The following is a 14,768-nucleotide window of genomic DNA, read 5'->3' as shown; positions in this document are numbered from 1 at the left end:
AAGACACTTGTATAATAAGTGGCACAAGACCGCTTTCTATCTATGTGCGAAGGATTTCTCGGTACATATCTCGAATGCGGCACGCTGCAAGCGCCAGCAGGAGATCCATAGATTGATTACGACTTGTCTTTTGGTATAACATAAAGTAAACTAGAACAGATGCTATTTAAAGAATTACAAATTATCTTATTTTACATTTATTTATATTTCTTCCATAACTCCGATATGATGACAGATAAAATTATACGTATTGAGTAATTATATATGTAATTATTCAATGATGATTTAATTAACTGCCAACTGGGTTGCCAGGAGCATAAGATATTAAAATGATTATTATGTATTAAAAGTAAATTATTGCTTTATTAGATACTTTGTAAAAGTATAATTATTAAGATAACATCGACATATTTCTTCGTTGTTGATGTCATGTATTCAGCTAAAGTTAAATGTGCATCACTATAAGTAGCATGCACTTTGTGCTTAGAGAATATACAGTTCAAGATTAAATGTCGCATGTATCAAACAATTTGACGCAGTTGATATACGATTTTACGCAGCATACATGTGAGAGAATAATAACTTCGTCTATGATGTTATGCAATAACTGGATCATTCAATATGATGCACTATTTGTATGTGAATATTTAAATAACTTAAATAGCAGCTGTATTTGTGTATTATTTGAATATTTTTTCAATACTATATAATATTCGTGAATTCAAGTTTTTATGTATACTTGAACTACTTTGATATGATCGATATGTAAGTATACTTATTATTCATAGATACATGCAGGATGTATGTATAAATTATCCGATTTATATATAATGACGAATATAAATTTCCACTTTCGACCAGATATGATTTATACAGGATGTTGAATCAAATCTTCAAGAGGATAAAGGGTGACCTGGTATAACGATTATAACGGAAATGATAAAGTAAAGAGAATTCATTAATATCATTTTAATAAAAAATCTTATTATAGAATAACATACTACATAATAAAATGCCAACATACATGATGTTACCATTATATATACACGTAATATCTTATTGTCTTTCTGATAGACAATTTACGTTTAAGAAATGTTTAGCTAAAATGTTTTTATGCTGTATAAAAACGTGAAACACATATTTATTAAACCGAAATGTCTTGTATAAAAACGATATATTAAATTAGTAAAAAGAAAATGTTCAATAGACGTCTTACAAACGTCTTATAAATGTTTTCATAATTTATATTTATTAAACAAAATTCATAATATACGTTTATTAAATATAGTTTAAAAAAAATATTTCAAATTTTAAAGGTTTATTTTTCAGTTTACGATTTCTAACATTTGTTAAATGTATTTTGAACCTACACGGAAGAACAATTTTTTTTACTACTTCAACAAAATTGTTATTAAAAAATTTGACTAGACAGATCTAAAAATAATTTTTTAGACCATCAAAATTATTGTATAGAACGTCCAAACTGAATATCCAAATTTTTTGCAGTATCGATCATCATACTTGAGATTCCTATATAATTATTTTTATGGTCTAAAAACAAAAATATTTTCAGATCTATCTAGCTAAATTTCTAGATACATTAGTAAAATCATTTTTTCCGTGTAACGCTTGAGATATCTATATATATTATAATAATTACCCTATTTTTGATTGACAAGGAAATCTGTAACCAAATTATTAAATTCTTCGGAATACCTTAAGTGAAGATTATGTGCGCCCTTTTCGAAAATATGTAGTCTGTAATATAAAAGAAATTAGTAAAAAGATAATGTACTTACCTTGTTTGTTTCAAATCTGATACAAACTTCGAGTTGGCAATATTTTGTTTCAAGTACGTTGGATGTTCTGGCAGAACCACCGCGTCTTTGGCTCCGTGAATGATTAAAGTCGGACATTTTATCTTCGGTAAAACCTGTTTGCACAGGTCGCCGTTTTGCTTTTCGTATAATCTCAGCATAGCGTCTATCCAATCCGACCATATCTTTTGGAAATAATCCTCACCATAGATTTGTATCATAGGTGTTCTCATTTTTTCTGACCACTTGTTGATGTCCCTAATGCCTGGACAGTAATATTTCATGAAGAGTTACGCGAACAAAAGAAATGAAATATTTCATGCACTTTCAATCACGCGATAGCAAAACGTTGTGCCTATATCTGTAAAATTTAGTTACTATAAAAACTTTAGTGACTTTTTACGAATTCCAACATATTTATGGATTCTTATAATTTTCTCAACTTTCAATGTTTTTTTATAAATAACAAGATTTCGACAAGTTACATTGTTAAACGCTAGAAAAGACTCCTTTGGCTAAACAATCGATATTCATATCGGTTTTTACATTTACCGTCAGTTCTTACACTGAGAAAAAAAGTTGTTAACTTGAAATAACAATAATGCCGATTCAAGGCTAAGTTTAACAACTTGTTAACACTTGATTAAATGCATTTAGCTCGTAGTAATTATTTATAGTTTAAGTATTTATATATTTAAGTTAAATATACGTGAGTCATATCAACATATTATTTGAATTAATAAATATTTGCTTGATAGCCCGCGACTTCTTCATTTAGTTGCAGAATCAATATTTTTTTGAAACAGCAACTTTTTTTTCAGTGATATTTAAGTGCTGTCTTTAAGATGTCATAAGCTAATCATAGGCCAGTATTCATGATTGATTCTTATATTTGAGACCATCTTAAGTCTAATCCTAAGACGTTATAAATCAATTAGAGTGTTGTATTAGCATTTCAAGACATTACTTAAGATGACCTTAAGATAAAAACGGACTATGAATATCGGTCTACGACATCACGAGCAGAGTCATACTTTCGTATATTTTCGTTTCGTCCGGGTGTATGTATGCGTTTGCGCCAAAAACAACCATCCTGTAGACGCTGTCGGGATACGCCGAGGCCAGTAGAAGCGACGTGATGCCACCGTCACTCCAACCGATCAGAGAAAATTTCGAGTAGCCGAGAGTTTTCATTAAATTATAAGCCCACGTGGCGTCGCGTTGAAAAAAATCATCCGGGAATGTCCTATCGGGTGGCCGTGACTTTCCGTAACCAGGTGGATCCCATGCTACTATGGTTAGCCCGTCCACGTTCAGATTCTCCATCTGTGGCTTAAAATTAGTCCATATTGATCCTGAAACATCCCTTTTGATTTGATAGACTGCAAATTCTCGACATCCTAGTGAAATGTTAGCAGCGTGTTAGCAGTTTGCCAACAAGTTCGAGCAGAATATTGAAGCAGATTGGCATCAATTGTGTCTGTATTAAGCTTGTGTTCTGCTAGCGTCATGTAGCAGCAGAAACCAAGCAGAATTTTTTGTTTTATATCTAATGCTATTTATTTAAGTGGCAGATTCTGTTCGGTTTCTTCAGTAAATCTATCATTATGTTCTGTTGGACATTTTATCGACAAAATTTGTAGCCAAGCATTTTGCAAAAATATCTGCTTTTGACATATTTGGTTATTTGGAATTTTTTCTTTAAACACAAATTAATGTCTCGAAAAAAAATGTTATATTATATATATAATTATATGTATATAATTATATATAATTATACATAAAGTATGTCAATTTTTTTTATACAAGTATATATAATATATAATCTTACATAATTATATATGAAACATTTTTTCCCGGGGTATTTATTAATTTAGTACAAGGTCATTTTACTTGGATTTATTCTTGACGTCACAAACATTATTAATTTATTTTACTATGTTAATTAAGTCAATCAAGATTTAAAAAATTTAGAAAACCCTTAAACCCTTAACTCATTAAATTATTAATAATTGAAAACGACAATAACAACAAAAAAATAGTTATATTACAATAAAGAAAAACCGGTAAAAACAATTACAATTATTTGGTGGCAGAAAATTGTTCTGAAAATTTAACAACTTTTCTTTTAGTCATCAAAATCACAATGTAGGCAACGCTATCTTGTTTTTCAACAAACAATTTAAATATTATTCAGATTTATATACAGTCCGGTAGATGGCAGCAATAACTGTCGATAAAAGTAAACATACAAAACTATTATCTGATCAATGTATAAAGTCCAATCTACAATTACGTGAACGTAGTTGCAGTTGTAAGAATTGACCAATCACACTTGAATACAAGGAGAATATCCGACTGTGAATTGTTACAACTACGACCACTTACAACTACGTTTACGCAATTGTAGATCAGACTTAAGAGATTTATAATTGGAGAAATCGCATTACCTAAGGCTCCAGGCAACAGTAATACCGGATGGTCCCCTGTGCCGACCCTAGCATAATTAATTTCCATGTTGTTCACTTTGATCTTTCGTTCCTGTTAACAAGAATGTATATATTTTGCTTAACATATGGTAGCCGAAAGACGATCCATGAAATGGCAGATGAGAAAACGGCAAGTAGTGATTCTGCATTTCCATTTATATACACACCTCCATCTCACGAGCCTTATTCGCAGTAGTTGATAGTTGCCGAGTATGCACTAGGCTTCCGGATTTTACTATTTTATGTAATGTACTCACGAAACGAGCATACATCGTATTGAATATACATATGTTGCTTTACGACCGACTGAAGTCTTTAAATGGATCATTCGTAGTGGACTGCTGACAGCGCACATCGGTACCGTTATATATAGCATCGTCGAGATTAAAAACGCAGCATTTTGAAATAGTTAGATAACTGATACCGGAATAACGCAATAACACGAAAATGATAATATATATTAGGTGTTAAACTTAATTCCTGCCGTTTTTCGTCTCCAAAATTGATTTGTTTCGAAGGGAAGATGAAAGAATACCTCAATCAAAGTAATTTCCTCCATTTTCTACTTTATTACTAATTAATAATACTTTATTAATAATACTTTGATTAAGGTATTTCCCTTCGAAACAAATCAATTTTGAAGACGAAAAGACGGCAGGAATTAAATTTAACACCTAATATATAGGTAATATTCTTTTTAGCTTAGCTAATAACCGTAAAACAAAATTATTTTTTTATATTTTTTGTCTGTCTCTACCTCGTACTTATCTATGTATGTATTTTCAAAAATCTTAATTAACTTGCTTAGGGGCTCCGCACTCATAAAAGGAATAAGGAACAGAGAACAGAGACTAAGAATTTCAACCTATCAGAAATCATGTATTGTGGAAATACATATCACAATACATGATTTCTGATAGGTTGAAATTCTTATTCTCTGTTCTCTGTTCCTTTTATTATGCGGAGCCCCTTACATTATTTTTGTTTAGTTCAATATGAAACGATTATTATCGTAATAGTGTAATTAATTAAAGATTAAACTAATAATTAAAATAGTTATTTTGGTTATATAGCTAATATAATTATTTCGACTATTTTTATTTAATGTATCTTATATGCATCATGTGGATAAAATAAAGAAAAAGATAAAGATAAAATATAAATACATACACATATAATAAAAATTAGTTCAACCGAGATTAACATTTTTTAAAATAGATAAATGCAATTTAAAGAAGTATTGAAACTGTGACTAATATAACTGATTCCTTGTTTTACGATAATATTGATAAGTTTAATATTTCCAATGGTTCAAATATATACACATACATATGTATATATTAACTAATTATGTATAATTTGTATTTTTAACATTTTACGATCCGCATCTTTATTATATTATTGCACCATCTGACTGAAATAATTAACTAAGACTATGATATAAACTGACCGCATTTTTTTTACCGTGAATACGTGCTCAAAGCATTTATTAAAGTACTTTGTTTCCTTTTTAGTTTTTATCTGTAATAACCGCATATGCAATAGTTATATTTGTTAATAAGTTTCATGTTCTTATATAACGACACTATGTCATCAGCAAAAAAATAGTAAAACCTATTAATGACACTAAAAATATTTACCTTTTGTAAATATATATGTATATTCCTCCACGTTTATTCCTATACATCAAACTAACAAAGTCGCAATTCTTAGAATTTTAAACTTGGAGATTTTAACATGAAAACTTAAATTTACGAAAATCGGGAAAGTAAAATAGAATGTTCAGAAGAATATAATAAACAAAGGAGTTACATTAATTAAAATTTTCAAAAATGCTATTCTGCAAAAAATTTTTTTAATTTTCGAAATTTGGACGCCAAAAATTTATATCTTACTACATATATTAATGAAACTGAAATATAACAAAAAATATATATCACGTGCGATATTGTTGTTAAAAAATCATGTTGAGGAAATTGCAAATTAACTCTTAATGGTTATCTGATCATTAAAATATTTATTTTAGAACTATACAGTAATGGTAAAAATGGAAACAAACATCAAATATAGATGTAATGTACAGACGATGACGGTAATGATCGAAAAACCAATGCACATGTTTCTATATAGTAAATAAATAAATGTAGTGCAATTGTCTTAATGTCGATGATTACATAAATTTATAATTGCTCTTACAAAAGTCTTCCTACGAAAATCTTGCGAGATACAAGCTAAATACATATACATAATTCGTGAAGAATTTTGTCATTGTCATTCTTTTGAAAGAAAAACAATTCAATTCAAACTCGATAGTGCTTAATGAATCTCGAAAAAGTGCAGAAAGTTCGTACACTTAATTATAATCCTACCATTCGTAAGAATAATAATATTAAATGATTCAAAATGAATTTACGGTCATGGCTTATCATGAATCTTGTTGATTACGATTGCTCTGTGTTCGATCGAGTGCCCTATGATATTCTTCCATCAGATACTTTTTGTATTTCGTCTGATTATTCCATAGCTCTGCTGCTTCAAGATTAAGTGGACTTTCGTTGTTAGGTTCTATGTAACAAAGTGTGAAATTAAGTAGTATCTCACATCAATATTGACTTGTATTACACTTTATTTATTACTTATTACTTACCACCAAGAAGAGATTGTATGGAGAGTAAAATGGTACGGACGTCATACAGTGCGCTCCACTTGTCTTTTAATATATCTAGACAGATATTACCACCGGTATCCACGTTTGGATGAAAGCAAGGCGTAGCAAAGCGTACTATTGGAGCACTATACGGATAGCTATGTGGAAATTCTAAGGTTAATTTGTAGGTGAGACCGGCGTATACCTGCAACACGTAACATTTTCATTATACCTGTACTAGAGATTGAGATTAGATTAGAATTTAATCAATTCGAAGAAAGGAAATGTTGAATTTATATAATGAACTTTACTTTGATTGATAAAATTCCAATCCAATCTTAGTCATCTATTTCATAACTCTTAACTGCAATGTAAATGTCGTTGTGCTGCTTTTTTTTACACGGAAAGAACAATTTTGCTGAAGTATTTAAAAATTTAGCCAGACATCTGAAATAATTCTGTTGAATCATCAAAATAATTATGTAGAACGCTTAAAAGCATTGATGACAATGTTGTAAAATGTTTTGACATTCTAGCAACCAGCTTGGGCATCAACATAATTATTTTAATGGGGGGGCCAACCAAAATTATTTTCAGAATTATTTTCTATATCTAGTTAAATTTTTAGATATTTCAACAAAACTTTTTCCATTGTACACTGTATATAATATCTACTCAATGATAATGTAGCGACATCAATGCTGTTGAATACTCTCTAAAACTTTTAGAATAAATCCTCTTCTTTTCACTTCTTCTCTCTCTTAAAGATTTTTATTCTTTTTCAAAACTCCCAATTTTCACTCTTTATATAGAGTGAGATTTTACTCCAAAGAATTTAGAGAGTACTAATGCTTTTAAGAGCCAGAGAGTAAGGATCTTAAAGTCTTTTAACTGAGCAGTTTATCTTTTTATAAATTTATCTTTTCTCTTTTTTCTCCAGCATAGAAAGAATTCTATTAGGCTTTCTACAATAAGCCATTACCTAAGCTTTAAGTTTTAAGCCATAAGAAATTGATCATCACAGTTGAATGTGAACAGAATAATCATTTATAATTGGTCAAAGACTTAAAGCTTCGGTAATGATTTATTGTAGAAAGCCATACCTTTAATATTTAGTCTGATACAAACTGTAGATATTTTTGTTATATTAGAGGCAATAATGTTATTCAAAGTAGAGAGGTTTTCCTACCGTATCTCTTGGTCCTGTGATAGTCCCGATCCACTTAAATAAATTTTCTCCCTCTGGGAAGGCAGATACTCCTTGTTCGGTGCTCATCATCAGCACCATGAGCTCCTTCTGCAATCTGGACAATCAAGAAGTAAATTCAGATATTTCCACACAAGTAAACGCCTCCATGAGACAAGTTATAGCTGATTACAACGAAGGAAAAATAGAATAGACTATTACAAAATCAAATATTGTAAAATATTCCCGACGAATCGCGCTTAATCAACATCAGAGTCCACTAGGTTATGTGACTACAGTGAACAAAGCGATATCGATTATGCCGCTTGAATTCCTGAAATATCCGAAAAATTTCGACGGTCGCGAACGAGGCGATTTGAACGATCGACTCGAAAGAAAACTCGCCAGTCAGCTCGCAATTCATATTAATGGACTCGATTCCGCGTACCGTTTACTGACTGCATGATTGTCCTTCGGCAAGCTCTGCTTCTCTTCGGTTGCCTTGGTCGGCGTGTTTTGCATCGAGCTGAACGGATTCACGTTCTGTGCCATCCTGAGGCACCTTGGCGTCTTCGCGTTCCTGGGTGACGAATCGGCGAGAAGTATCGTCTTCACGGAGCGAGGGTCGCAATCTCTCCGTCTCTCTCGCTCTGCGACTCCGACTCAGTCCGACTCGATTGACCGTCACAACAGCACGATGGAAATTTGAATGCTGCACGGCGCCCTATTGCCCGGCTCGAAAACATCAGGTCGCAAAACAGCTGTTGCCGTCGGGCGGCGACGCGTCGCGGCGTCGCGCGGATTTTCCGATTCCTCCTCGTCTCGCGTCTCTCGTCGCCCACCGTTCCGTCGCGTGTCGTCTTCGGACCTGCAGGCTGCAGACGAATGGGATTTTTAAATCGCACATAGGATTCACCTTCGGACTCGAGATATCGCGTAATTGTTGGTATCCAAGCACCCTCTCGATTGATCGATAACTCCGCCGTCGCCGGCATCGCCTAGCATTTGTTCTCGGAACGCGGGGAAATGGGCTTGATAGTTTCGGCGAGGCGGACAGGCTCGGCCTAGCGCGATCGCGATATATTGATCGACGTCTTTTCTTTCTGGTCCTGACGTGATGACCAACGTGAAACACCAAGGGAGATAACGTGGACGATTGCAATCCGGACTTTCGCGACATGTAGTGCTCGCGACTCGTCGGTCACCAGAGTGTAGGTCGCGTCGAGTACGATTGAGCGAATTCGTGCGACATTTTGTTCGAGCGATGGGATTGCTCGATGATGAGAGTAGATTCGTGGCCTGGTGATCCTGAGGTAGCGAAAGTATGGCAGCGGCGCAGGGCACACCGGAGTCGGACACTGGGAGCTTCGAGTGTTTCAGAAACTACACGGCACCGGAGGTGTTTGTGCAAGGTCTGGCCGGCATCGTCGATCAGCAGGACGTGGAGTCTATGATACGTGCACAGAAACAGATGTAAGTTTCAGCTCTGATTTTCTAGACTTGTTCGTTTTAAACTTCTAAGGCTAACGGTTGTTCTACAATGTGCTTTTTGTTTCCTGTTTCTTGCTGTTTGTCTCTTGCCTTTTTGATCAAGAAGGCAAAAGACAAACAGCAAGAAACAGGAAACAAAAAGCACATTGTAGAATTAGCTTAAGGCTCAGTTTCACAACTCATGGTTAACTCTTAACCGAGGTCCAACTTATGTCTCATCTCTTTGCAATTCTAGCATTAGAAAGAGATCAGGAATAAGTTAAACCTCGGTTAAGAGTTAACCATGAGTTGTGAAATTGGACCCAACTGAACTTCTTTGCCTTCTTGCACATTTTTTTTCCTTCTTTTCTTTTCACTTGATGAGGAGAAGAGAAAAAGAGAACTATGGCCACACATATACACACAAAGAAACTCAGCTAAAACAATAGATTCCGTCAATTTTAATTTCAAGTATGCATCTTTGTCATTAAACGTTCTTAAGTAACAATTTTAATTTGTCATTAGAATATGTTTATCAAATATTCAAAATGACCTAGTGTAAGGTCGAAACGTTTGTTTGTTATGTAATTTTAAAAATTATTAAAAGATAGCAACTCATAACCCACTATTACTCTTAGCCCCTTATTTATTATATGTATATTTAAAAGAATAGACCTTAGGCTTATTTTTTGTGACTGTACTAGTGTACACTTTTGGAACTTAAAGTGAGATAGATATATGTTTCAGATTTGGCAAAAGCGAGAAAGAGAATTCTAGTACAATTGGGTCCCTACTAAAAAAAATCATGTCATAACGTTACATGATAAAGGATATGGTCAACGCGATGCTACAAATGCTTTGAAATGTCTTTTAATTGGTCAGTTTGTAAAATTCTTTCTTCTAATTGGTTCATCAAATGCTTCAAAGCATTTGTAGCGAGACTTTGACCACAGCCGAAATTATGTGATTAAAACATGTAAATCGCGTAAAAGAAAAGTTACATGATGATACGTTCTTTTTTCTTATATTTCTATCGTTCAATTCTTTAAAAGTCGATAACTATAAAATCACATCATGGATGAAATTATTTCTAATATCATGTAATTTTTCAAATTATATTGTTTTAAAAAATCACGTACTGATTTGGAACAATCTGTTACGTGTTTCAATTACATAATTTTATCATGCAACTGTGTGACGTGATTTTTTTCAGTAGGGGTACAGGTATAAAAAACAGACCTCTTTTAACTTGCATGGTGAACTCGCCCAAACAGTACAAAGTCCAAAACATCAGGACAAACTTTGCTAATTTTGTATATATGTATAAATACATATAGCAGTTTTTAGTATACACTAATTTAGTGTAATGCAAGTGACCAAATTTGCTATTTGTCTTTCTCGAGATATATTTACACACCTCTAATTCTCTCATGATATAATATTTAACTCTTTGTGCGCTTCCAGGTTACAAAGGTTTGAAAAGACCAACGAGATGCTGACAAATTGCAATCAGTTGTCGGTGAATAGACTCAAGACTGCCGGTACAGAATTCAAGAAGCACACTGCTCTTCTAGTCGAGATGAAGAGGGACCTGGATTATATTTTTAAGAGGATTCGCTTGATAAAGAGTAAATTGAGCCAGCAGTATCCACAGGCGTTCAACGGTAATTAATTATATGAATGAATCAACGAGGAAAGTAGATATATGATCCATTCGTTATATTTTTTTCTATCCTAATTGCGCAGAGGCAGTAAGGAGCAGTTTGGCGGAGGAAGTTATCGTGGAAGATGTCGATTGCCCGGTGAAGCCTCTCGAGCCGGAGGTCGTGCCATTGCCAACCGCTCCAGTTCACGGCGCTGCCGATCAAGATCCCGATTCAGATGGTAATGAAACCTCCACTAAAAGTAGCCATATCGCTAAGGAATAAATTGGATCTTCGACGAACGTTCAAATGTAAAATATTTAAAATTTACCTACGGAACGAACGGCCGGTTAATTCAGGTAACACACATCATGTTTCTAATATGTATATTAATGGAGGTAAACCACGGAAGGAAGGAGTATATTCTATGCTTTGTTGTAAGAGAGCAAAGAGACCTGTTTAGTCTGAACTGTTTTTACATCCTCAGATGATTTTATTGTTGTGAGATATATATATATATGTAATTACATTAACTATACGTGAATGCATAAGAGACTATTTTAAAGAGAGTATTTCTATTAGAAATTGATGTTAATGAGAAGCGATGTCTTGCTTCTTAAGATTTTGCGCTTTACCTGACATCCCGTGCACTTTCTCCCCGTGAGGAGATACTAGTACAAAAACCGCTGTAAGAAGTATCAGTCGCAAACGGCGAATCGACACTTTCCGATTATTTACGCATATTTTTTTGCGTTATTACTCGCATGTGTAAAACAATCGTCACTGAGCAAATTTGCAATACAGAGATGGTACAAAGTAAATTTCCTTACTAGTTTATGCAAGGGTAGTTGATCAAGAAACTGTCGATAAATTGTGCAAATAATTTTTTTTATTGCGAACGAATGAGAAATACATGCCATGTGTTGAATCTCCGACACGTTGCGTAGATATCAGAGATGAGGATGTTGAGTACGGAAGTTTACTACTTTGAATGTTCTCTCTTCATTACGTAATTTTCATCGACTTGCCGTGTAAGTATGTACATACCGCATAACAACATGCTTTTGATGTACGAGCCGATTTATTGCTTCTCCCAGCGCATAGCAAGGAAGCTTATTCATGTGTTACGCAGTGCATTATTTGTAAATAAAGATCGTTGGTCTACCTCGTCGCACACAGAGTCGTCTATTTCACACTAGGTACGTCTGTAACGATTTACAGTTTTTGTGAAAACACTCGAGAGCTGGTCTCATCTCTTGACACTAAAATTTAGTACATGCCTATGAAGTTTAGGGACGTGGCTGATGTACGTTTCTACTAAAATATAGATTAACTTTAATCTTCGTTTAACTTACCTTCTCTAGTTTTAAGAATTAGAAAAAGAGGAAGAGTAAATTAAATCAGGCCACAAAATTGAAATTAGGGGAATCAAGGAAATTGAAAATAGGGGAAATTAGGGAAAAATCAGGGAAATTTTGCAAAATTTTCTGTTTCACACAAAATTAAAATTCTTGGTGTTAAAGAAGTTTAATATGCGTACGTCACACCTATGGAATCTTGGAATATTATTAACTTAACAATCAAATGCAAGTGGTGTTAGTAGCATTAATAGTAATTTATATTGCTATGAATTGCTCTCTCAAAATATTTGACAGTTTTCAAATGAGGACACTACAAAAAAAAATTAAAAATATTATTGAAGCATCAGGAAACATCACGAAATTTTGTCTGGAAATCAGGAAAAGTTATGGAACTTCAGGATAAGGAATTTGTGACAATTCTATAAACCGAGATTAAAGTTAAAATCTAAAAAGGTAGAAATGAGCTTGAAAGAGAGATTAAATTAAGTCATTTCGCGCGGATGCGAAGATTTATGCAATGAAGGGATATATGTTACGTATCAATTACGGAATAGTTCAAGATTTTTAATGTTAATGCCTTAGAATCGCCAGTCAATCTCAAGGTACTCAAATAAATTCATTGTATGCGCACTTTCTACTGTAAGATAATGCGATTCACAATGTAAAATGTTTCGGTTGGCCGAGAGAGAGAGAGAGAGAGAGAGAGAGAGAGGGGGGGGGAGAGAAAGAGAGAGAAAGAAATATATAAGCGTTCTTCGTTCGTTCTCGTTTTCCTGCGCTTTGACTCAACCCGATCAAGTTATCCTATCCTTGCTGCGAAACGGAATGAGAGATATACGTAAAGCAAAAAGAAAAAAAAAACGAAATTGCGAACGGCGATAATTAGCCAGAGGATTAATGACATGACTTCTATTGTTGGTGTACAGTGCCGGTCGAGGAGTTTCAGTTCGCGAAGCTGCGCAAACGGCGAATAAAGAGTAACGACAGCTCGTCGACGGAGAGCAACAACGATCAGAGTAACGCCGATACATCGTCCTGCACATCCGATACCGGTTGAAAGCCGGGCAGTAATGAGAGAAAGAGGGGGAGAGGGGATGAGAGAGAAACGCTTGTCATAATAATTGTTCCAAAGTCGGGCTCACGCACCGTCCGCTTTGAATGTTGCTCGGGAGCGATACGGGCTAATCAATCGGCCAATCGATCGATCGATCAGTAAGGCAATAAGGAAGTCGGGAGGCGCGGAGTCTCAAGGTGGCGTCGACGCCACGCACAGCCATATCTCGATGTTATTGTGCGAGCTGCGAGTTTGTGAGTACTGTCAATGTTAAGAAAAATAAATTCTTTGTACATGGTAGAGCGGTGTTGATCAATTCCACACGACTGTTCCGGTGAATGCGTGTAACGGCAAGCGAAAGAAAAAAAAAAGAGGAGGAGAGGGTGTCCTTACGGGACACCCGGGAGTTTTAATTCGCAAGTCGCGTCAGGCCGAGACGACTAGAATCGTCACCACCTGGGGCGTTTCATTAGCGAGGACGCAGCCGTCGTCGTCGTGAAATATTTCGCTTGTCCGGCCGACAAAGGTGGCGCCGAGATTAATGCGAATGCTTTTCACGGCTGCATCCGCGCCCACGTCGCGCCGGCTCTGCTATACTTAGCCAGCGCGACGCGCGCGTCTGGGAAAGATTCATGTGAATTCTTTCGGCGTGTTAATTCAGGAGATTCAGGAGGAAGACGTTCCAAGTGTCCACTGTATGTGTTCAGCGCAACGAGGGAGTACAGTGAACGATGTCGACGTCGACGTCGTTATGACACGTCACTTCGGCGAAATGTGGGATACGAGGTCGTCGAATGCTACTAGAAGTTGCGCCCTTCTCATACAGCACAAAATTTGCAGCAATATTGTTGCAACATGCAATGTTGCTGCAACTTTTGTGCAACTTTGTGCTGTAGGGGTTTATTCCGATCATTGGTTGCGCTCAGCGGAAAAAGCGACTTTTCAAGTATAAAGTCTACCAGGTATGTAAATATGAAACCGGAATTTTTTAATAGAAAATACACGTTTATTGCATGAAAATAATAAAAAATATTTTATTCGAAGTATTGCCCATCGCTAGCTATACATTTTTCCCACCTGTCTGACAATTTGTGGATGCCA

General features: G+C 34.8%; 3 protein-coding genes across 3 annotated transcripts; 1 reads left to right on the top strand and 2 right to left on the bottom strand.

The window, feature by feature from the left end:
- Positions 1 to 1,623: 1,623 nt before the first annotated feature.
- On the bottom strand, positions 1,624 to 4,706 carry LOC108758955 (valacyclovir hydrolase). Its single transcript, XM_018504203.1, has 5 exons — positions 4,474 to 4,706; positions 4,268 to 4,358; positions 2,852 to 3,172; positions 1,827 to 2,082; positions 1,624 to 1,758 (listed from the first exon to the last, which is right to left on the bottom strand). The coding sequence occupies exons 1-5, from the start codon at positions 4,576 to 4,578 to the stop codon at positions 1,662 to 1,664; spliced, it is 870 nt and encodes a 289-aa protein (XP_018359705.1). The 5' UTR covers positions 4,579 to 4,706; the 3' UTR covers positions 1,624 to 1,661.
- A 1,646-nt stretch (positions 4,707 to 6,352) lies between these two features.
- On the bottom strand, positions 6,353 to 8,850 carry vih (ubiquitin conjugating enzyme vih). The gene is made up of 4 exons (XM_018504391.1): positions 8,588 to 8,850; positions 8,143 to 8,257; positions 6,954 to 7,158; positions 6,353 to 6,871 (listed from the first exon to the last, which is right to left on the bottom strand). Exons 1-4 carry the CDS (start codon positions 8,689 to 8,691, stop codon positions 6,732 to 6,734), a joined length of 564 nt encoding a protein of 187 aa, XP_018359893.1. The 5' UTR covers positions 8,692 to 8,850; the 3' UTR covers positions 6,353 to 6,731.
- Positions 8,851 to 8,903: 53 nt separating this feature from the next.
- LOC108759091 (kxDL motif-containing protein CG10681) lies at positions 8,904 to 14,444 on the top strand. The gene is made up of 4 exons (XM_018504386.1): positions 8,904 to 9,612; positions 11,074 to 11,273; positions 11,356 to 11,493; positions 13,540 to 14,444. The coding sequence occupies exons 1-4, from the start codon at positions 9,464 to 9,466 to the stop codon at positions 13,668 to 13,670; spliced, it is 618 nt and encodes a 205-aa protein (XP_018359888.1). The 5' UTR covers positions 8,904 to 9,463; the 3' UTR covers positions 13,671 to 14,444.
- The last annotated feature ends 324 nt before the right edge of the window (positions 14,445 to 14,768 follow it).

The sequence above is a fragment of the Trachymyrmex cornetzi genome, unplaced genomic scaffold, assembly GCF_001594075.2.
Source record: "Trachymyrmex cornetzi isolate Tcor2-1 unplaced genomic scaffold, Tcor1.1 scaffold104, whole genome shotgun sequence".
NCBI classification, from domain to species: Eukaryota; Metazoa; Arthropoda; class Insecta; order Hymenoptera; family Formicidae; genus Trachymyrmex; species Trachymyrmex cornetzi.
The sequence above is the reverse complement of the archived record's forward strand: the minus strand, read 5'-3'. Positions and strand labels throughout refer to the sequence as shown.